This window comes from Malurus melanocephalus, unplaced genomic scaffold (assembly GCF_030028575.1).
Source record: "Malurus melanocephalus ecotype Western Australia unplaced genomic scaffold, MMel_1.1 scaffold_363, whole genome shotgun sequence".
Lineage (NCBI taxonomy): Eukaryota > Metazoa > Chordata > Aves > Passeriformes > Maluridae > Malurus > Malurus melanocephalus.
The window spans coordinates 446,815-469,964 of NW_026623595.1; the positions used below are offsets into that span (position 1 = coordinate 446,815).

General features: G+C 43.5%; 1 protein-coding gene across 2 annotated transcripts in view; it reads right to left on the reverse strand.

The window, feature by feature from the left end:
* PTCHD4 (patched domain containing 4) overlaps positions 1-22,574 on the reverse strand; it is an 80,318-nt gene extending 57,744 nt beyond the window's left edge. Inside the window, exon 1 of one of the 2 annotated variants that reach the window (XM_057378572.1) lies at positions 22,139-22,574. In XM_057378572.1, coding sequence (XP_057234555.1) covers positions 22,139-22,564 — 426 coding nt within the window. In that variant the 5' untranslated portion in view covers positions 22,565-22,574. Of the gene's footprint in view, positions 1-21,964 lie in introns of both variants that reach the window. The other variant, XM_057378571.1, reaches the window with a different exon arrangement.
* Positions 22,575-23,150: the final 576 nt, after the last annotated feature.

The window sequence follows — 23,150 nt, forward strand, 5'->3', positions numbered from 1 at the left end:
TCAGGTTTCATTGATTCACTATGCAGCAGGCACGGCAAGGTTATGGGAAACTTTGTGATGACCATCTGCCTTCCCCTGCGAAAAGTGCAGTAAGCGACGGCAGCATTTCAAAGGAGGCAGCCGAGCAGGCACAAATAAATCATGTTCTGCCGTATCTCCCATGAAACAGCAGATAACTGCTATTTTTTACACTGATGTACAATGGGGCACCCAGCTCATATGTCAGCAAAATAGAGAGTAAGCTTTCCAATGGAATTGAGGAAATCACAGGTGCCAGATTGCTGTGAGGACATTTGGTCTGTTCCTTTCCTTCTGGAGGCAGGTTGGTTCCTGTCTRAGCAAGSRGTTTGCCTTTGCTGCTGTTTCAGCRTGCAAACACAAACCATGGGAAAGGGAACCACAGCACMTGGGAAAATGGGCATCTTCTCCAATACAGCTCTTGGAGAATCGTAGAATCATAAAACTGCTTGTATTGGAAGGGGCCTCAAAGATCATTTCATTCCAGCCCCCTGCCATGGGCAGGGACACCTTTCACTAGTCCAGGTCCCTACAGATCCTGTCCAACCTCTCCTTGAACATGTCTAGAGTTGGGACAATCACAGCTTCTCTGCAGTGGTTWCAATCTTAGCAAGGAASACAGAAGAWATASTTGGAAAAAYAGTCATTCATTCAYCCCATTTTATGGATGACAATTGATRWGYGGGAAAATGAAGACCCTGTGCTGCCAACATGAATTTCAGCACCTCCCAGAGTCCAAGCCAGGACTTCTTGACGTCTCATGGGAACTTCAGGGGAGTTACTCACTGCCCCAAGTTCTCTGTTGTCCTCCAGGACCACCTTAGAAAAAGAAGGAGGCACAAAGGGCTATTCTGCTGTACTAAGCTTAAGGTCTGGGAAAACCAAAATGTGGCCACAGTGACTTGTRTAAGTGATGCCTGAARAGCCAGTCAGGTTTTGAGCAAGATTCTTATCTCATATATTYTTATATCATATACTTCTACATGAAAAAGGTGCTTTCTGCTGATAATTAGCACGTCCTTCCTGATTTATGCCTACATGTTGCTATTTTTAATTTCATAACAATAGTTTGGTGTTTCAGGCCACAGTCCCCTGATAACTTTTACCTACATCTGTTGCTGCTCTCTCATCCTATATGCAGAAAAATAACCTCAAATAAACAAGTGATAATAGTTACTGGATCTACATGATTTCATACCCATGTRTCTCCAGAGGAATCTACAGCAGGAGATGTTAACTATCTTTAGCAAGGTCATTTCCATRGCTGGCATSTTGTTTCTGATTTCCAGGCTGTGTSTATGTGTCTTTCTCTTTTCTAATTTTTTTAAATGTCTGATGAAAACTTAACACAGTCTGTTCTCCCAGATTCTGATGGCAAGTAATTCTCTCCAGATCTGAACACCTTTAAAGATGCAATGAAATATAGATCACTTGCTAGGGCATGTGATATTTCATCTAAAACAGACACTGAGCAAAGTTCTTTGCTTCAATGGACAGTACTAAATTGTTTTTTGTGTTCTTCCTTCTCTTTTTCTAGATGCCCCGAAGCCATTTGATATTTTTAGACTCTGAAAGGGAGGAGAATGAGAACTAAGATAACAGGCAGGAACAGCTTCACCCTCATTTTCCCCAGCATGACGGACTTTGCCACCTGTGTCTATGCAGCCCTGACCTTGCATGTGGCTCAAAATCCAAACTCCTTGTTTGTTCAGCAATAGAATTCACCAATGGATACAGAATAAACCCCTACCACTTTCAGGCTGGAAATTTATCTGTAAAGGATGCTTGGACCCTTAATTTCCAAAGAAGATATGCAAGTGGCACGGGAAGTTTTGCTCCAGAGCTAAGGGCCTCTCAGGTTAGAGAAAACCAGCTGCTCCTACTGAGATAAATATCTTTTGCTAGTGATAATAGTAGTAGGCACAGATCCTCTCAGCACGCAGCCCAGAGGGACACTGGAAATACTCCCTTACTACTAAAATTACCTGTGACCTTTTTTTATTTCCTTCATATTTTCAGTGCAGCTGCTTCAGGCCCAGCTCCTACCCCTCTGTGGGGTCACTGCAGCGCCAGCCCCGGGCAGGGCCTCATTGTCTGCTGGGGSATTTGCTTTGTCCAAGATCAYRTKAAATTAGAAAGAAAGCAGGAYTGTWGTCACTAAGGAAATGGTAGGGAGGRCCAGCTGTRRGGAYTGRCACTGAGGGAYRTGKTTTAGTGGTGGGCCTGGCCGTGGGRASTCAATRGYTGGCTCAGCRATYTCAGGGGTCTWTTCCAACATRAATTATTCTGTCATTCATCTCTGCTTTGAATGGCATCAGCCTCCACTGTCTTTCCTCTCTCATGAAAAAGGGAGGGTCTGAGGTATTTTTGGGAGGGTGTGGCTCCTGCCTTCTTAGCACCCTGCTCAGCAGAGGTTGGTGCTGAAGAGAGCTTTAAAACTCCTTTCAAATCTCTGACAAAGAGGGAAGCAGCCCTTGTTCCCTACTGCTTGATCACTCCCATTCAAATATACCTACAGGACCTTTGCCAGCAAATTTATCTCTGTTTTTATTTTTCTTTATCCACTACCTTTCATCAACTGGAGTGATGGATCATTATCAAGCTACATTATAGAAATGTTAGGATAAAGCATGCCATCCTGGTTGCATACTATTTTATCTTAAAAGCTTAAAATGTTCTACAGAGGGCAACCAGGAATGTCTGTTGAAATACATTGTGTGATAAACATCCTAATGAAATCAATGCAGTTGTTTCTCCTTCTGATAAGGACATTCCTACTCTACTGTAGGTCACAGAAAGTGTTATGCTAACAACCACAGTGGTTAGGATAAAGCAAGTTGCTTTTCAGCCAGTTGCCAGATTTCAAGGTAAAAAAAAAAAAAAAAAATTTAAATCTCCTTTTATTAAAAGTTTGACATATTGGGCTGCTCATGCTCCCTGCAGTGTCACTGTAAAACTTTAGAGGGAGGTTTTTCCTCCTCAATCAAACTGATTTTTCTGTCCCTGTCCCTGGTACAGTTATGAATGGAGATCTTGTAGCAGTTGATCCCTGATACACACAGCCACCAATCTCCAAAAGTTCTTGCAGCGTTCCTTTCCAGCCCAAAGCACCTAATGCTGATTCATGTCAGCATTTTCCCACACATTTTGATGTAGCAGTTTTCCTGCCCTTGCAGCTGTGTAGGTGCTCCTGCACTGTTTGCTGTTCAGCTGYTCTGGATGGATGAAGGATGGAGGGAGCATCCAGAGCAGGTGAACACTGAGGGCAGCACATTTGAGGTCTGGCTGGGAACAGGGACACAGCAATGGCCAAGGGGTCTGTTCACACAGCAAAAACGTAATGCATGAAAGCAGCCCTGAGAAGTTGTCCAGGAAAAAAGAATAATTTGGTTATTTCCAGCTACCCACCAATGATGAGGCTTGGATCACCAACTGAAGCAAATTTGGTTTATAGTCACTGTGAAGAGTCAGGCACATCCAAGGGATCATCTGCTTCATCCTGAGGTACAGGTCAAAAGCAGATTTGTTCTCTGCAGTTGCCTGTCTCTCTCCATTTAAGGCAGAGGCACGAGATTACTTAAGACTTGACCCCAGCTGTTATCATGCTGAAAGCTGCCTGACCTGTCTCTTCATTCCTGGCTCATGTTGGCCCCTTCACAGACACATCCTGCTGGTTAACAAATACACAACACTTCAGCCCCTTCCCAGGGAAATCATGGACCGCTAGTGTGATTTTTAAGTGAAAGAGGTAAGGACACAGAGCACCTAAAAGATAACCAAAACCATCTGGCATCTCTTCCTGATTACTCTGGGCCTGTGCTCCTATTCTTAATAGTTTGTGTTTCTAGTTTTTGACGAAAAATACAAGAACAGATGAAGAGTGCTTCAAGAGACTTATATATTGTAGTACTAATAACAGAGAATAAGAGAAATGTCCCTAGCAACGAAATCAAATTATGGAAGAATTCATAAGGGTGCAATAGCAAAGTGTGACTGCTATTAGAGACCTCTTCTCTTTGGAGGAGCTTCTGGCAGTGAACAGGCTGTTTCTGAGTGGTTCTTCTTTCTTTGTTCCTTCAGAATCACCCTGTCAGGTTTTCTGAGAATCCTGGTGTGGTCAGGGTTGGAAGGGACATTTGAAGGTCACCTGGTCCAAACCCCTGCAATGAGCAGGAACATCTTCATCTAGATCAGGTTGCTCAGCCACATCCAACCTGGACATGAATGTTTGCAGGGCATCCAACACTTCTTTGGACAAGCTGTTCCTGTGTTTCACCACCCTCCACTGGGTGTCTCTGTCAAGGCGAGGGAAGGACAGAAGGAGGGTAGAAAAGTCTCTTACTTCACTTTCTCCTTCCCTCACACACCCCTCTGGAATGAAAATAAAAGATAAGCCCTCTGTCTCCTAGAAAAGCTCCACCCCACTTCTCTCCTAGACTTTATTGCACCTTTACCTCCTTTCCAACCCCGCTTCATTCTTTGTACTATCTTCAAGCTCTTCACAGCTCAACGGACCCCTACACTCACAAGATTCCTATTTAGTTCTTCTCAGTTCCTCTTGGGAAAGAGGAATAGATTAACTGCCCAGCAGAACTCTGTCCCCCGCTGTCCTGAACAGCACCCGTGCACCCAAGGACACAGTGATGTCCTTGAAGCTGATGAGCAATACCCACGTGGGCTGTGATCACTCACCTCCCTAGGTGGGAAGGGTGCTGGAACATGGGATGGGGTCACAGATGGCACAAAGAGAACCACAAGCACTGGGAGATAATTTTGTGGCACAGCTGGTCTCTGCCTTTTTCTGCTCTCACCTCCCTCAGGAGCACAACACAGGCACAGCAGTGAAATAGCTTTGGCACAGACAGTTCAGGCAGGTGAGCTGGTGTCTGAATACCAGCCCCATGAGATGGGTGCAGGGGTGAAGGGCACAGCTGGCTTTGGATGCCCAGCAGCCTGGGAACACTGGGGTGACTTGCTCAGGACAAAGGTGGGGGGCTCAGCACAGCTTGTTGTCAGTGACAGAAGTCCCACAAGGGATTCATGTCAGCAGGATTCTTGAGCAATAGGTTACCCTGGGTGTGCAAATGTACCAGGTCAGGTCTTGGAACACAACTCTCCTCTTGTTTTCAGTAGGCACAGAGCCCCTGCTCCCTCCTCACTGTACATTATCCTTGGAGTTCGTGCTCTGCCCTGCCCAGGATCACAAGCCCTTGTGGCAGCACCTTGGGATCAGCCTCTGCTTTTCACAGCCTCTCCCTCTGCAGGAATCACACAGCYGAAGGTAAGGCTGCATGTGGCCCGTAAATCCTCCAGGATGAGGGTTGATGGTAAAAGTAGTCACTGCAGACCAGAACTTTTGCAAGGAGATGTCTCATGGGGGGGATATCCGAGCTCCTGCATTGCATGGTGGAGCTGTGACTCTCTGCCTATGCAAACTGGGACAACATCTAAGCCTCTGCCATCTGCTAAGCCTWGAAAAATGCCCAGGTACAATTAAAAAACACAAAACTAGTGCTTGTCTCTGTGGTCTTGTCCACAGCTACTGTTCATCCCAAAGGAGTTTGTGACAAGCAGAAACGCAGGAATGAATCACTGACAGAAATATTCACAGGAATTGCATAAAACACCAATATTTGGATATATACACTTACACCCTCTCACTCACATGTGCAGGAATGTGTTTGAAGAATGATTTTACTATCTCTCATATTTGGCAGTCTCTAAGAATCTATATCATGAATACTTTTAATCAATGAACACTCAATATTAATTCTTATTTCCTCCACAGCTCAAGTACAATATTAAAAGATGTTCAAAGGAAAGGAAGAAAATTGCAAAGAGAATTAAAAAAAACCCCAAGAAATGCTTTTTCAGTGCAGATCAGTGGTCTGTCTAGCCCAATTTTCAGTCTCTGTCCGTTTCTAAGCCATGATGCATCAAGACAGAGTCTTTCATGACACAGATGGAAGATATCTTTGGAGTCTCAGAGTATTGTTGATTTTCCATCTCTTCAATGAAAAAAGAAACGAAATTAGCTGCTTGGAAGGAGGAGGAAGAATGGAACTGTTCGATTTTTTTTAATAGAGAAATTCTTATCCTAAATGGAGTGATTTGAATTATATTAGCAACAAAAAGTAAGCAAATTAATGAATTAAAGCTATGTTGTACCCAAGTGAAATCCAATACAGTTTTGATGTCTCAAGAGGGTCATGTCTTTCTCCAAATGGAATAAACAAGGCAACATTACACTAAAWTTTTTTTTGTATCTCTGGAAAATGTTTAATCTTAAGCTTTCTTGAAGTCCACRGACTTATAGGTTAAACAAGATGCTAATTACTAAAGTAAAAAAGATAGCAGAAAACACTAAAAATATAGAATACCTTATTGTCTTCTTTCTGTATTACCAAAAGCAAAAGACATAAAACTGCTTGCAAATTTCGTCACATACTCCATAAGCCCAAGGTGAAGAGGTTTGGGTGGATGAGAATGGGATCCAATGACTGTCCCTAAYAGAAGATTCCAAAGAGAGGACACAGGTTTTCACTGACATATTTGCAGCCCTCTTGCTCTGTTAGCATCCCACTCTGCCTCTTCTACTTGCTTTCCCTACACCACTTGAAGCCCAATACACAGAAGAAATAGGGAGAAAACCTGCCAGAAAGCAAAAAGGACTGGATTTGCCTGATTTTATGACTTCATTTTAAGGAAATGTTAAAAAACAAACAGCAGAGAATAAAAAGTGAGCAGTAAAGCAGATCCACAGGAATCATTTAAACCCTTATAATCTGAAGTTTCAATAATGACAYAGAAAAGGGTACTTTTTTCTTTTTAAATTATGTTTTATATTGGCAAACATCTCTTTAATTTTATCTGTCTCTGCTCATCCCGTTTTCTCCAGGGACCAGCAGCCAAAGAACTRAAACACTGCAAAAATGTTCTATCAAAGGCAAGAAGAAAAGAAGTAACTGAGAATCAGACAGAGCCAAGTGTGATGTGGCAAGATTTTGGGGCTAGAATGGTTTTGAGGTTAATTTACAACTAAACTTGATTAGTTAAACTCAGCTTTTGAACACAMGATTCTGCTGTGCTCTTATCCAAGTCCTAACAGGAAATTCTACTCTCACAATGCTCAGCAAGGTAACACAAGGCACTGCACAGAGCAGATACAGTTGAGGACACTTAGCAGTTCTAGTTGAAAATTCCTCTTTTCTAAGAGATAATTAATCAGTTTCCCCTCTTTTTTATTATTCTCAGATTTGGCATTGTGAAGCAATTTCTCTACTGTGAAGCATCCCTCCCTTCTCTACAGCACACACTGGTTTTTAATGAGTTTGGCCATTTGCTAGCTGGAGAGAGCCAAAAAAATGTCTAGTTTCAGACGTTTTCCTTTTTTTTTTCCTTTTCTTTTTATTTTTTTTTTCATGGTGCTGGACAAGAATTTGGGAAGAGGAAGTGGGAATGAAGCATTTAAGCCAGCCTGTGTTTCTGCATTAAAATCTATCTGTAGCTGGGGTACTGCTGACTCCCACCCAGGGTACTTTTGAATTCAGTACATTCAAAGAGATTTTTGACTCCCACGTATGAACATCAGCAGGTAGCTTTTATATTTATAAAAATATAAAAGGAATATTTTATATTTGTAAATTCTCTCTCAAGATCACCTTGTAATGTGTGCCCTTCATGGTAAGATATTATKTTCTAAGCAGCCCATAGAGATGAAGATGCTGTTATGTGTGATCCTCTAACAGGTCTTATTTAATTTTTATTCCAATTTAAAAAAGCAAAGTCCATGGCATCAACTGGAATCATCCAAAAACATATAGATGTGGTGTCTGGTGACACCGTTCAGTGGTGGGCTTGCCAGCACTGGGTTAATTGTTGGACTCAATGATCTTTCCAACCTAAATGATTCTATGATTCTCTRCTTTGGKTTTCCCATTGCCTCTCATCATTGGAGAGGTCTTACACTGGAAGTTCACTGACACTGTGAGGGTTGGATTTCTGTGTTTGTTCAATTTTACTCTTGCACTGTTTCAGCACAGGGCACATTGCAATGATAAACAAGTGTTAAACAGCAGTGTAAGGCAAACAGAAAATTCTACATCATCCCAAACCCTTCACCTAGAGATTGCAGGGACTGCCATTGAACAGCTCTGCATGCCTGGAAAATTATCTCCATGCAGCCTTTGTGCTGTGGAGGACTGGGAGGACACAAAGAAAGCCCAGCAGATCCTGAGGTCTCAGTTCAGACCATAATCACTGATCACCAGTGAGGTTCTGGCACGGCCCAGGACCCTGCTGTGAAAGGTGCTGTGCAAACACACAGCTGGAGGAGCTGCCCGTGCTCCACAAATCTTCCCAATCTGCTGCTGGACCTTCTTTAGTCTCTGCATTTCACAGTGTGAGCTGGTGATGCTGCCAAAAGAAAGGTCCTTTCCCTCTCTGCCCTAAGCTTGCATCTTCTCCCTGCCAAACCTGGGAGCAGCTGCTCATGTGGTGAATGGTGAAATGGATTGGAGAAATAATCCAGGTTTATGCAAACGGAACAGGAGGAAAAAAAACCAAACCAACCAAACAAAAACAAAACAAAGATTTAATCCCCTAATCCCGTCCTTGCTGCCATCCGGCAGAAGGTTTCTTTAATTTCTCTGCTCAGGCCCCCCTGTCTGGTGGCGATCTCAGCTGTGCCACCCCTGAACGGCTCCATCCTCAAGGGGGCTGTATTTCACAGCCGAGTGTCTGTCCTCACTCTGGGTACACAGTCCCTGTTATCTTCAAGGAGAGTTTCTGWTTTGGATGTACCTCTTCAGCCAGAGCAAAACTCAAAACATRAGAAGTCAGAATTCAGGCTCTGAGGTCCTGAGTCAGGCTGCCTGAGAAAGGCGTCWGGTTGGAAATGTCAGGGCTGCTGTGAAAATGTCAGGACTACTGCACTGCCTGCTCCAGGAAAARAGGAAAACAGGGCACCTCTGGAGGGCCATTTTGATCTTAAATGGACTGAATCTCATTCTTGGAGAATTTAGTCCTCCTAAAGCCTACAATGCCCCAAAGCCTAATATAGGTAMCTTCATAAAATGCTTGAAGTTAGGTTATATGTGTGCCTAGATGTATAYGTTACTGTAGTGCTGCTGTTAAGAAAGAACTTGAGCTACCAAGTAAGATGAATATTTAATTACTGTCTATAATCACTTCTGGAGAAATGCAGAATATTCACTGTAAATAATAATAGTATTAACAACCGTCTTTTCAACTTATTTCAGATGTTTCCCTGCAAGACATCAAAGCTTTTCTTCTCAAATATACATTTTACAATTACTTTAATGCAATAGATGTTAAAAACAAAAAAAAAGCTTTTCAAAATCACCTGCTGTGCAAAGTGATTTTTCAATTTATATTAGTATAGTCTATTTGGAAAGGTTTTGGTTCTGGCAGAACAAGAAGGACTGGACTTTTTCATTTTAAAACAAAAATGCTGCAGATGGTGGGACCTTGTGGTATCTAGCCACCTTTGGATTTCAAACAAATATTTAGGGAAAAATTCAGATAGAGTAAGCCAAAGAGTAATCAGATGGTAAAGCACTTCCAGATGATGGAATTTCAGCATTTGTCTTCTGAGCACTCTGCGAAATATCTGTCTCCCTACTGAAATAAACTGCCAATATCTGGCAATCTATTTTGGAAGAGGATGGCATTTAATTCCAGTTCCTTCAGTGTGAGCTAATTCCTTATTCAGATTAATGCATTTTAGYTCTTTTGCAACTGTCTAATAATAATTTCCAAAAAGAGTTTTTCAAAACCCTGTCAGAGATTTGGAGAGAGAAAAAGTTGCAATGGACTTGAGAAGGAGCCTAGATTTTCCCCATGGAATTATTCTGGGAAGTTTTTTCTCATGTCGGTGCAAACACAGAATATTCCCTAGGATTTTTGGAAATGCTCCATCTGACATGAGCTTTTTCAATAAAGATATCTAGATTTAGCCTATCCCCATGCTTACAGAAATTTTATCAAACTTTTCTTTCTGGTGATTTGAAATAAATGTATTGTGGCATTCAACTCACCTAATTTTAACCCGAAACGTTAATGCATAATATGAGTATTATTTCTCTGAATGGTGAGTTTCTCCCGTYCTAATGTAGATGCTCAGAAAAACTGAAATGCATTGTTCCTGGAGGTTCACCCTTCTTTCCTCTGATTGCACATTGGGACCACCTTAGATGAGATGCTGAATGAAAAAGGGCTCAAATTAGAGGAAACAGATCCCATCTCTGGGATGAATTTTCCTATTGTGACTCTCTGCATGAGCATCCACAAATTGCTTCATCACAGGCCCTAGGGGTAGGGTCAAAGCCCAGTTCTGAAGACCAGACCAGATCCCATCCACTGCAGCAAAGACCCTGACATTGTGGTCAAAAAAAGGAGAAGAAACGGCCTGAGTGAACTGTTCTTTTCATAAATATCACCAGACATTTCCTAGACACTTGGTCTGCAATCATGTTCAAGCTGGATGAGAAACAGTAAGAATGATCCAGCTGAATGTTTCATAACTATCCTGTTCAACTAAGTTTTAGGACTGTCTGCTGCCATAATTTTTCCCTGGCACAACCAAAATACAATTAAGAAATGACAAAATTCAACAGGGACAAAATGGAGCCAATTTGTGACATTAGGGGTATGAGGATATTCAGATTTGAAGTGCTGGGGAACAATCAAACAATGCACAGCATGGCMAAAGGACTTTCAGAAATCATCCAAATCCAAATCAAATCACCCATCAAAAATCCACAGTCAGCACAAAACTCCAGAAGCAGACTGGTTTTGTTCTAGAAAAATAACAAAAGAACCAAAGAAAATCAACATTCTATCAAGGCTTCCCTCATAATTTAACACATCCTCCAAAGCACTGTTCAAGCTCTACACGGGGAGCTGTGGGTGTCCTGCTGAGCTTGATCTGCAAGACGGTGAAGGTGGAAGGAGAACATCGAGTACGGAAATGTCCGTACTTGCAAAGCAGTGTCAGAGTCAGAAGTAAATGTTAGTGCTCTTTCTCTGGGGGCTGCAAAACTCCAGCTTCAACATCAACTTTGTCTTTGACCTTGGTCACGTCATTTAAGTGCTGTACCTTCGCTTTGAGATTTGCAGAACTCAGCTAACAGGAATCGGTTCCAAGGGAGGACCCTACGTTGCCCTTTGGGCACTAAAATGCAAAGAAAGCTCTTCAGAAAATGGTAATATTTTCTGCTCAGCTTTTTAACTGCTCTGGATCTGTCTGTGTAAATTCTGTGACTCAGCTGCTGCTGACATGTCCTCCTGGCTTAATATTATCTGTGAACTTCACTCCTGTGCAATTCAATTCCGTTTCCCGATAATTAATAGAGATGTTAGATGAGACCAGACCTAACACAAATTCTCCAGATACCCTGCAAGATACCTTCCATAAACTTGTTACATTATCATTTATCATGATTCCTCGTTTACAATCTTTCAGCCACTTTCCAACCCACATGACTGATTTCCCATCCAAGCCAATCTGAATTAATTTCTCTATTAGGGTTTCCTCATAATCCTGCGCAGACCAGGGAATGGGTTAGACTGACCTTATAAACCTTTTATGTCTTTGACCTCTTGATGTTACACGGAAGAGGCTCATAAAACTCCAACAGCTCTTTGAATTTCTCCAGCAGCACCACAGCCCTCCTTTATGATGGGAAAAATCAATATAAAGGAGAAGTAGCAGCAGAATATGAATTCTTGAATGCGTAGCCCTGCACCAAAACCACCATCCCACACCCCAGACTGCTCCTTTACCAAACAACATCTGAAAGGTTGTCCTTTGTGTCCACTGCATCCTCACTGAGGAGGCTGTGGGAAAAGCCAAATCAAATGATTTAGTCGTGAACCTGAGTGTTTTGAGCTTCATCCCACACTATTCCCTATCCTGGTTATCTTTTTTTTAGCTGTTCTAAAGGAAATAAAAACACATCCCATTCTGCCTTATTTTTCTTTGTTATTTTTGCTACTTCAAAATGTAATTGGGTTTTCCGCAATGAAAGTATCAGAATAGTTCCTAAAGGAGCTTTGTTCAGATCTGTTAAGTAGTGACAAATGACCTGCTTTAACTTGCCTTTTGAGGTGAATATTGTGATGAAAAGACCATGGATCATATGCAATTACAGCATTTGGCATTTATATAAGACAAATTTCCCTTCAAGGATGTCCTCTTTCTCCCACTTCCAAAATCTGATACTTAAGGCAAGAAGATGGTGAAAGTTGTAAGGATACAAGCTTTATTCTTTTAGGAGTTACAAAAAAAAATCCCCCCTTTTCTTTAAAATTGAATTGCCTAAACCTAAACATAAAAGGCTTTATGAGAGCAGGGGAGCTCTTAAGCTTGTCAAGCTTGAGAAATTTATTTTAGAGTATATACCTAAAGCCTAATGCTTGTGCTAATCTCGAAGCCTAGGGAAAGAAAGGAGTGGAGACACATTTGTAAATCTTCAGAAATGTTCACATTTCTCTGCTGGTGTCCCAAATTTCTATGCCATTTGCAATGACAGATGTGTTGTACACCAACTGGGTGACCACTGTTTTCTATATGCAGATGGGAAATTAGTTATGGACAGGAAAATTTACATTGGTTAACAAAGAAACACTGCTGTTAGAATATTTATTACCACACATTMCAGCCACTCCTGAAGAGAAGTGGGTTTGTCTTCTGGATGCAAAATTCTACAGGGTCAAATCTCTTCTGGGGGATATTTTGTGCTTTTCTTTGAATAAAACCTCACCCAAGGAGTCAAGAACCTGAACAAACTGAACTGTAGATTTTAGGGAAAACAATGCCCGTGAATATTTCCTTGTTGCATTTGCTCGGCACTGAATTTGTTAATGTATTAAAATCTACACTAAGAATTCATCCTGGAAAATGGTAAGGAAAAAGGTGATTAATATTTAAGTCGCAGATTCTGTCAAAGACATGGAATTACATAATGAAATAGTGCTAACAACATCTTTCTTCTTAATGAACCACAATTTTTTTTACAAACTAAACTGGCTTGGAAAACTGGAAGCCAGAATCACTTGTCCCATCCACACAGTGCCTTGGTCTCTCACATAAAACTGCATTTACAAGAGGCAGTGCACCCTCCTGAGGGGTTCATTTGTGTTTAGGGAGACTGAGCTGTGTCCTCAGCTATCTGGGTGACTTTATTTTGCTGTGATTTTCCTTCCCAAAAGTTTGAACATGGGAAAACATTTACTCTTAAAGTGACTTTGCTTTTTTCCTCCATTACTTTCTAATCTAAAGTATAACGTGAGAGAAAAATATTTTTGTAATCATTTTGAAAGAGCACCCAGAAAGAAGCATTTTAATACAAAAAAAGTGAACATTTTGTTAGGGGTATGTCAAAATGAAACTGTGGGAACATTCCCTTCTCTTTCCATCCTCCAAAACAAAATTAGGAACAGGGTAGATATTGCTTCACAAATGCTTTTGGTTTTAAGAGTACTGTAACTTCAGATAAAAAAAGATTCAGCTGAAAGCTTTTGGTCCAGCCCTTTTGCAGCACAGGTCGTGCACGATTTAGTCCAGGTAATGCAGGACTTAGAACAGAAGCAGCAAAACACTCCATGGGCACCGCTGAATCGTAGCACCTTTGGGAAGCTGTTGGCACATGTGCAAAAATGCAGCGTGTGTGTGGCAAGAACAGCACCTGCCCGTCAGACTGACAACACTTGTGTAACGTGGGTGGGAACAATTGCACAAGGTGAAAGGAAAGCAAGATCCTGTTTCACACAAGGGCAGCTCTTCTGTCTTGTTTTGGTGCCAAACTTGGGCACGAGGTTCAGGTGCCCCCAGAACCAGACCTGTGGGTGATGTTTGATATATTGTGAGAGGATACATGTCAGTGTTTAGGTCACCCTGTGGAAGAATTTATTGGCACCTCCCAGGTCTCTCACTGTCAGCACAAGGAAATAATTGCAGCAGGCTGACCCATTAGGGGGTGGAACTTTAATCCCCCTTGCTTACACTGCATTCCTCTAAGAGTATCAGTGGTGTGTTTTGCCTTTCAAGGTGTGGGGCAGGAAGGCAGGACTGCCCTTTACCTACTCAGATGCCCTCAGCACAGACAAGCAGGCTTCAGGGCTTGTGTAATTGGTATCTTTAAAGAAAAATTGTTCTGCAAGACACCAAAATATTTGCCATCATACGTACTCTGGAAACATTGCACATGTAGTGCCAACTAATTTTTTTCAGCTATAGACCATTATCAGACCAAAACTTTCTGCAAATTAGTCAGCTAGTGACATGCCAGTCCCACAACCCATGATCACCCAGCAGTTCCCTGGCTGTGATGCCAGTTTGCTGGCAAGAGTGGGCTGGAGGAGGGTGTCTTTGGTGGAAAACATAAAACTGGGGAGAGCAGCTGATCTGGCCAACTCAGCTATGAGGCTGTCTGGAGTCTCACAGAGTTGCTGCTGGGCACGCAGAAATGCTGTTGTGTAGGAATTGCCCACCATTGTGTGAGTGGTGCCAAAGAGAAGATAAAACTTCAGCAAAATTTCATACCAGAGCTGCCACCAAAAAATAATTGCCATGTTGCCCTTGAGATTATTTCCACAGTAAATCTTTTTAGCTGGAAATTTCCCTGCTGCCACCAGGTCACCCTTGCTAGTGTCATCAAAGATCTCCAGCACTCCAGCTTAAGCTCCTGCTCCCAAATGGCCTGACCAGTGTAAAAGTGAGGCTAATTCACACCCGGTGAGCCCAGGGCTAGGGCAATGACATGTGGCACCACGTGTGATCGTCTCTGCAGTGCTCAGRGACTCAGTCACTGCTCTCTGCCTTTGTAGGATGCTTCACAGCTTCACTTCCAAGAACTTCCTTCACTGCCTGTTCTCCACATGAGCATCTCGCACCTTGCTAGCTAGGAAAACAGAGAACAGGACTAATACAGCAAGAAAAAGAGGTGTAAAAGGCTTTATAGCTTGCTCCTTCTGCCTCTCATTGTCTTCCCGTCTACTCTCCATCACACACAGCACCTGCTTTCCTATTTATTGAAGACTTTCATCTGTATTTAAAGCTGTTTTGCAGCTCAAGTCCCAGCCACATCTCACTATTTGCACTAGGAGGGAGCAGTGGATGTGGGGCCAGCATAAATTAAAAGCTTTCAGTAGAAATGCGAGATCACGGTTTCCCCAACTCAATTCACTTCTGGAGAACCAGTCAGCAGGTTTTTCTCACCCTTGCACAGAGTGCATGGAGGTCTTTTATCTCTTAATGTCTGAAGAGGTTTAATACAGGTTTTGCTCTTAGATTACTATTTTCCAAATGCCTAGCACAGCCTTACTTACATCATTGCTTTCCAGCTAATAAAGATATGCATGTAATATGCATCCCCACATATGCATAAAGGATGCTAAATAATTTAAGAACTTTTTTTGGGCCATATTTATTAATCTAATTTTGTCCTTACAAAGTTCCTGTCACTTCTACCATAGAATATGTAAAAGGATCTCCTCTCTGTCTCTGTCTCCTTTTGTCTCCCTCCCCCATTCCCTCTCCCTCTCCGCTCCATAAAAATATCTTTCTCTGACAATATGTCACATCTTCTAATAAATTTTGTTCCCCTGCCTTGCTAACATTGTGGTGGCTGAATTTGTTTTAATTCTTGTCACAGATACCAAGAATACCCATCTGTTATAAATCTAAAGAGAGAAGTTCAAAGCCCCCCAACAGCTAACACAGCCAGTACAGTATGGGGCTACAAAGACATTTTGAAAAAACATAGGGCTGGCAGTTATAAGAAGATACCATGTCAGTGTAGAAACATTGGCAAGCATTAACTGAATATTTAGTGAAGGAAATAAATTTTTTTGTATGTCCATACAGGATTATCTTTTTTAGGAAAACGGAAAAGTTCTGCTGGATTTTCTACCTTTGCAAGCAGATGACATCCATCCCAGATCCACGGGGATGAGCCATTGTTACTGATGGAAGGGATTTATAATTGCATCTTGCTCTTCTCTCCTCCTAAACAAGCTTCCAATTTCTTCTTTATTATTATTCACATCAAGGTCTGGCACTGCACAAAAGGCCGTGTCCCCCTGCAAGTGCTGACAGAACCAAAAAGTGGAATAGCTGGGAGGGAAAGGCATGAAGCAGACTACCAAGGTCATCCAAAAGGTCAAAGGAGAATATTTTCTTTGCAGTCTTCTATATGGCCACTGCTCTCAGCTGCTGGATGGGAAGGAATGAATCCCACACCCAAAGAACTTGCTGTCTACACCCCTGGTCAGATAAAGGTGGAATGTCAGAGATTCACAAGGAAAGTTAAGCTCCAAACTGAAGAACAGCAATGCAAAAAGACCTCCCAAACACTCATGCTCTCTTTGATAGCTCTCTGCTGCCCTTTTTCCATTTGTTTAAGTTGGAATAGCTTATCCTGGTACAGGTTAATCCAGTTTCATGTCCCTGGTGCAGTCAGGGCTCATAGTCTGGCCTTGCTTTTACAGAACAGAGTTATCTTAACACTTGGTCTGTCAGAGCCAAGATAGACACCTTTCCTAGCGTACTAAGCAAAGGAAGGAGTACAGAATTCTCCCAAAAATTGAAGGAAACACTTAATTGCTTGCCCATGTTTAGCAGACAGGCTGCCTGATCACATCCACAAGAGCTGACATCTGCATCTGACATGTGCATCTCTCAGCAAAGGCACAACTCCACCAGCCCATCCAGGTGAAGAGGGTGAGGAGCCCTCCCCAGTGCTGCTGGACTGTATAGAAACAGAGTTGGAAGAGTAAAACGGTCTTTTTTCCCCCCAAATTAGTTTCCCAATCTGTGAACCAGAAGATGCTACTAGGCTTCAAACATTTTCCACTTACTTTCATGCTACTGAGCAGCTATTCCGAGCTCAGCCTGCCCAATCCTGTCTGCCTCTGAGAGGCTGAGATGAAAACTATCTGCAGCCTTTAGCCTCCCTCTTTTGATCTTCTCCCTGCACGTGTTTTATTATTTCGCTTTGACTTGGTAGGTTTTTCCAGCCGCAGAGGAGCTCACAAGATCCTGAGTGCATGCTTGGATTGGGACAGGTGGCATCATAAATGGGTGCAGAGCCACTCTGCCTCCAAGGCAGCATCTGCTCATTAGAGTTAGGGCAATCTTACCCCTGAACTGATTTTATTGGAGGAATAATCRGTTTGTGGATATTATTGGTGCACAGATGCCTGCTCTGGTGTAGGTGGGCTCTGCTTTCATATRTTCCCTGTCCCAGGGAGGTGGCCCATGCCTCAGGGACATCCAAGGAGGGATTAATCTTAAGAGCAGTCAGAAAGAATCCACGAATGCAAGATTCGTGGAGAATAGAGCAAGATTCATTTAAAAGTGTGGCCATTAATGTGAGAAAATTTGAGAATCTGGCCAGTAGCAAAACTGCAATTAGAGGTTTCAAGATGTTAAACGAATTCAAGAAACGTTTCTGTTTAAGCAAGAGCAGATTTAATATCCAGCTGATGTGTTTATCACAAATGTGGTAATAGAGATCTCTGGTTTATTGGCTGCTATTTCGTCTAGTGTTCATAAATGACTGATACTTAATTAATTGAAGGCAGTATTACAGAAACCAATCTGCTGACAATGGTTCCTTTAAACCAGCAGTTGTCATATTTATTTTGATTTCAGACAGGCAAATTCTCAGTTATTATCCTTTCTCAGACAAACTAGCAAATAAACATGAAAAGAAACAATGAAACAGTAAAGAGGAAATACCTGAAAAAATATTTTTATGCTTTTTTCTCCCCTTCCAGATAAGGACTGTGTTCAGAAATAATTTTCATTATTTTTATTTGGTTTTATTTTTTTCTGGAATAAGACAGCAAATTTTCCATGGTTATAGGTGAATCAGGGTCAATGAACAGTATCTTCCCTCATATTTGATGGTATACAAGAAGTAATCCTCACATTCTCAAACATCCTGTTTATACCAAYAAATGAACTGTGCCTCAGACCACATTCTGGCCCCGGAGGCAGAAAGAGTTCACTTCTAAGAACACTACGCACTGTTATCGGCAGGATGGAGCAGATTTACCAACCCAGAGTGGACTCCTTCCCATGCTGTCTCCCAGGTCATGCCCAGGCACCGTTCTGGAAGTCTCAACTGACACAAACAATGCTGATATTTGCCAGAACTTGAGATTTAACAGTTTGATGACTGATGGTTAGTTCTCAGTAGAGCTTTGCCCAGTCTATGCAACTTAGGGCACAGTCCAGACCCCAAGCACARGAACATCATTTTTATGTCCTGGACTGAGGAAAGAATGAGCAATGTTTCTCCAGGATGTACCACAAATGTCTCCATCAAGACTTCAAACATCCAGCTTTGTTCTGCTGCTCTGCCATTGTCTGCCKGCATGACCTTGGGCAAGTCACTCTCTGGCTGGGCTGCAGACTGCAGTGAACAGGCTACTGTGTCCCCAAAGCAATGGGAGCTGGCATTTTCCTACATCCTGTTTCACCTGCACTAGCCCACAGTGACCCCTGAGCTGCCAGAGTGGATGTTAAACCCATCTCAGACCCTGGAAATCACCCTGCAGCCTGTGCTCAGACTGTGGGTGCTGTCTCTGTCCCTTCTCTGGTGAGTGGAGAGACCAACTTCCCAACTTTCGGAGGGATAGTGAAAGCAGAAGTACTTTGGGCTATTAATTCTTCCAACACTACAGCAAGTAACAGTTAAACAATTATCCTTCACATCCAGATTTCCTCAGGARAAGCTGAGAAGTGTCATCAGATTGTGCAACCCAATAACAGCTGCTCCAAACYTGCTTGAGTGGTTCCCACAAAGTCCCCGTGGGAGACCTGCCAAGAGCTCACCCCCTGCCAGCCTTCAGCCAGCCTCACCTGAGAAATTTGAACCGATTTGGCCTCCATCAGGAGATGAGAAGAGAAATAAAGTGAGAGCTACTCACAAGGCTTGAGTGAGATAAAAAACTAAAAGATAATTTTGCAGTCCCCGGATGGAGCGGGAGTGGAACAGATCGACGCTGTCATTGTGGGTCCCGGACCAGTGCAGTTTGACACGTGACCCATGCCAGCTGCAAACTAAACACATCTGGAGCACCTTCATGGTTCAGTATTGAAAACTCACATTGTTTTTAGAATAATTTTCACTCTGAGGCCATTATTAGAAGAACAAGGCAGAGCAAAACCTACCAGGATTAACCAAGCAATGCAACCTTTGGGAAAGTGAGGCAACCTAGAAGATCCTGGTGAGTCCTAATGGTGCAGGAAAGTTTAGCTGAGAAGGATCCCAAGCTGACATGGACCAGTGAATGCGATGAACACTGGCCCACACTGAATAAGAGCAGGCAGATTTGGCCTTCTTGTTTGCAGCCCCACGAGGTTTAGTTGTAACTTTTCCTTAATGTCACAACTCAAGTATAAAGAAATAAAAAACCTCACAGATATWGCCACAGGGGTTGTTTGCCTTCGCTGAACATCCAGAAACTGATGTGCCCAAGTGGGTGCAGCATTTGAGATATTTCTGGTTAAACACGACATCTCAAAACAAGAAACACGGACCAGGATTCTACAACATTTGCTCCGAGGCACAAAGAGAGGGAGGTCAGTCAATAGAGCCTGGATTAAACCAAGACTTAGCCCATGGCTTGAAAGAGAGCAAGAGAATTTTACCCTCAGCTTCCTAATTCTTGTTAGATGGGACAACAGAAATGACAGAGATGAAATAGTGAATTAATTTATACAAGACAGTAATTTAATCCCAGCAGCTGGAGCCAAAGAGACCAGAGACRCTGAGTCTCTGCAGACATGCCATGAAGACCAGCCCAGACTCAGGGTTGACCACATAACAGAGCTTCATAACAGAGCCCTTACCATATAAGAAAAAGGAAAACCGTGGAAAAGTGTGTTTCTCTTTCTCAGTAAAGGCTGGAACTCTCCCTACCCACAGAAAYGGGTTGCAGTTGCTGGTTTTTCTCTGAAGTGCAGTCACAGACTTGGCGACTTTACCATCTTTCACTGGGTAGAAAGCTGCCTGCTCTGTCCAGTTTTAACTGAGATACTTAAGGAMATTTATTTCCTCACCCAGAWGATGATACACMACAACTCCTTGKGGGATRGAAGATGCTGGGCTGGTGTTTGGCRGTGTCACAGTTAGACATCCATGCTTTGGGAGAACCTTTCCCTCTGTSTGAATTATCTGCCAAACCAATAAGTAACTAATCCAGACCACATTGTCATTTTCTTTGCTTTTATCTTTAAAAAAGGAGTAGCTGTAGGCAATATTCTAACAAAAAAACCACATTACAAGTGACTCCATCCTAGTTTACCCAAGCTCAGTTCAGGTTTCTCTACACAATAAAATTAACCTGGATTGAGAGAGTACTCACTCATTGAGGGTGACTATTTCTGTATAAAACTGATTATAACACTATGTGTCCAGACTACCAGTGTTCTTCACTGAACTGCCTTAATCTTAACTTKTAAAATAAGCAAAATGCAAAGGAAGCATTTTAATTCTGCAATAGCGGGATAACCTTTGCAGCAAGCTAGAAGATAAAACTTGTTCAGGGATATTTAATCCAGAATAACTTGTTTTTCTGAGCACTCTTTGCTCTCAGGACTTTTCAGCAGTAGCAAGGACACCTTTTCATTTCCACACACAACTCAGGCAGCCACAACTTTCCACAAAGCAATTACTGTAACATCTACAGCCATGGGACCAAATCCAAGCTGTTCCACCTGGCCCTTTTACTGAAGCAGAAAGAGCAATAAAATCAATCTATGTCTCTGCTTCAGATTTCGGAACAGGAACTGACTTTATGGGATTTTGTTCTAGTAAATGAACAGTAAGAAAMAAATTATAACTTCAGGATCTTGGTGCTGGTACTTGCAAGAGCACTGTCTCCCTTGTCCCCGAGGAACTCTTTGAAAAAAGGGTCCAGATAAACCCATGGATCTCTGGTTTACAAGAAGCGYATCCTCTTCCCTGTGACCTGAGCCATGAGTAAATAGTGTGCCAGGGAGTTTGTTACAGTCAGTTAAATAAATCCTGCCTCTGRTGCAATGCCCAAGGGAGCATGCAGATATACTGTAATCCACAGAAACTTCTTTCAYGAGCCACCTGCAAACTTTGTGCCTTGTTTACTCACAGCAGGTTAGTCCTGGTGAGCGRAATTGCTCCAGATGGGAGGGAAAGCAGATGGGTGCTTGTGTGCCAGGGAAATAGTCCTGAGATAATTTGTGCCAAATTGTTTATTCTTTTAATTACGGGGGCTGAAACTTCTTTCACCTTTTACCTTGTTTCAACTTTGCCGGAAGCCTCTAGCTGGTGGAATCCATCCCAAAACTCCAGCCCATCCATCAGCGACAGAGTTAATAATTCTCACACCCAGAGGGAAAAAAAAAATCTCACTTCCTTTCCCCTTCTTTGCATGCAGGTAAAGAAGGCAGGACACCTGAAATTGCTTCTGGCCCAAACCTCCTGCTGCTCCTACAACACTGGCAGGGGAAGGGAGATACAGGACCTCWCTGTGCCTTTGAGGAGAGCTTTCTCTGACCACATTAAAGACAAATTATCCCACCACAGCAGTGAGGCTGGAAAAAGTGATAGTGCAAACCAGATCTCAATCCTCCCCACCAACCTCCTGTCCCTTTCCCCCCATGTTTTGAACCTTCAAGGCATTGCAGGGTCTCCCGGTGCTCAGGCTCTTCTCCGCTCCCTTCTTCTCCTGCTCCGGCAGCGTCCAGTCCCCCACCCTCCCTCCTCACCCAGAACAAAAGCAAGGCACTGGATTCAGCTGCTTCACGAGGAAAGCCCAGATCACACACATTTCCATAGAGAGAGATAGATATGATTATATTTCTCTTTGCTGTTTAGGACAAGAAATGAAGTGCTGCCTCTTTAATTGGCAAAAGCATGCAGTAAGAGCATACCTTTAATTTAGTGTTGGGATAGCTCACTTGCACCCTGGCTGTTGTCTTATTGGAGAGGGCAGCCTGCCTCAGATCCTCTAGCACTGAAATAATATCATCCAGCACGCATTTCTTATCCTGATTTCTCAACACACACAGATGGGAAAAAGTATAATTATAGCCTTTGTAGTTCACCTTCATTTCCAGCACGGCTCGGTGGATCTGCAGGATCACATCAGCCTGATGCAAAATATTGCCTCCGGGTTTGGAGAGGAGAATCACCCTGCCATACCTCCCCGGGGTGTGCAAGTCCGAATACAGCTGGCTTTTGGATTGATCGAGGGAGAAAAGGCTGCTGGCTAAGCTCCTCTCGATCTTGGCCAGGCTGTGGCTGGGGGCTACCAGGCTCTCCAGGTCAGTGTCAGGCTGGAAGCGGTTGAGCAGGCTGAAGCCGAAGATGATGGTCAGGACTGCGGGCACAGTGAGGAAAAACACCGGATGCCTGCTCACGAATAAGCCCAGCTTGTAGAAAAACGACTGGAGCCCTCTGTGTATCACCTGCCGCAGCATCCTCCACCAGATCCAGCCTGCAGATGCTCCTGGCCGTCTTAGAAAGCACATGTGACATGTGTAGCTCCTTACCCCTTCCTGCCAGTTTCCCTTTCTCTCTCCCTCTCTCTCTACTACTCCTTTAAAAGACTGCAGCAAGTTGCAGCAAGACAGCCAAATATTGATCAATGGGGTGTGTGTGTGCGTGCGGGTGWGTGTGTGTGTGCCGGGGATGGAAGGGACCGGGCAGGGGAGGGAGAAGGGGGGGTCCTTGCCTTTTTTTTCCTCTTTCTCTTTTTTTTTCTCTCCCCCGCTCTCCTCCCTCCCCCCAAGCCAGGCAGCATCGCCGCCCCCCTTCCCCTCCCTCCCCTCCCGCCCGGTGCCCCCCTTTCTCCGGCGAGGCTCGGGCGTTGCACCGGGAGCGCTGCCGGCTCCGCAGTGCCCGCTCCGCTCCGCGCCCCGCGCAGCCCCGCGCCCGGCCCCGCTGCTCCGCTGCCGCTTTCCCCCCTCCGCCCCTTCACACACACACACTCGCCGAATTCGCCGGGGCCGGAGGATGATGCTGCATTTTAACGTCCCCCGACCCCTCCGCGCCCCTCCCTCGCTCCCCCTCCCCATCCCCGCCGTTGCCGGAGGAGGGAGAGCTCGGCCCGGAGAC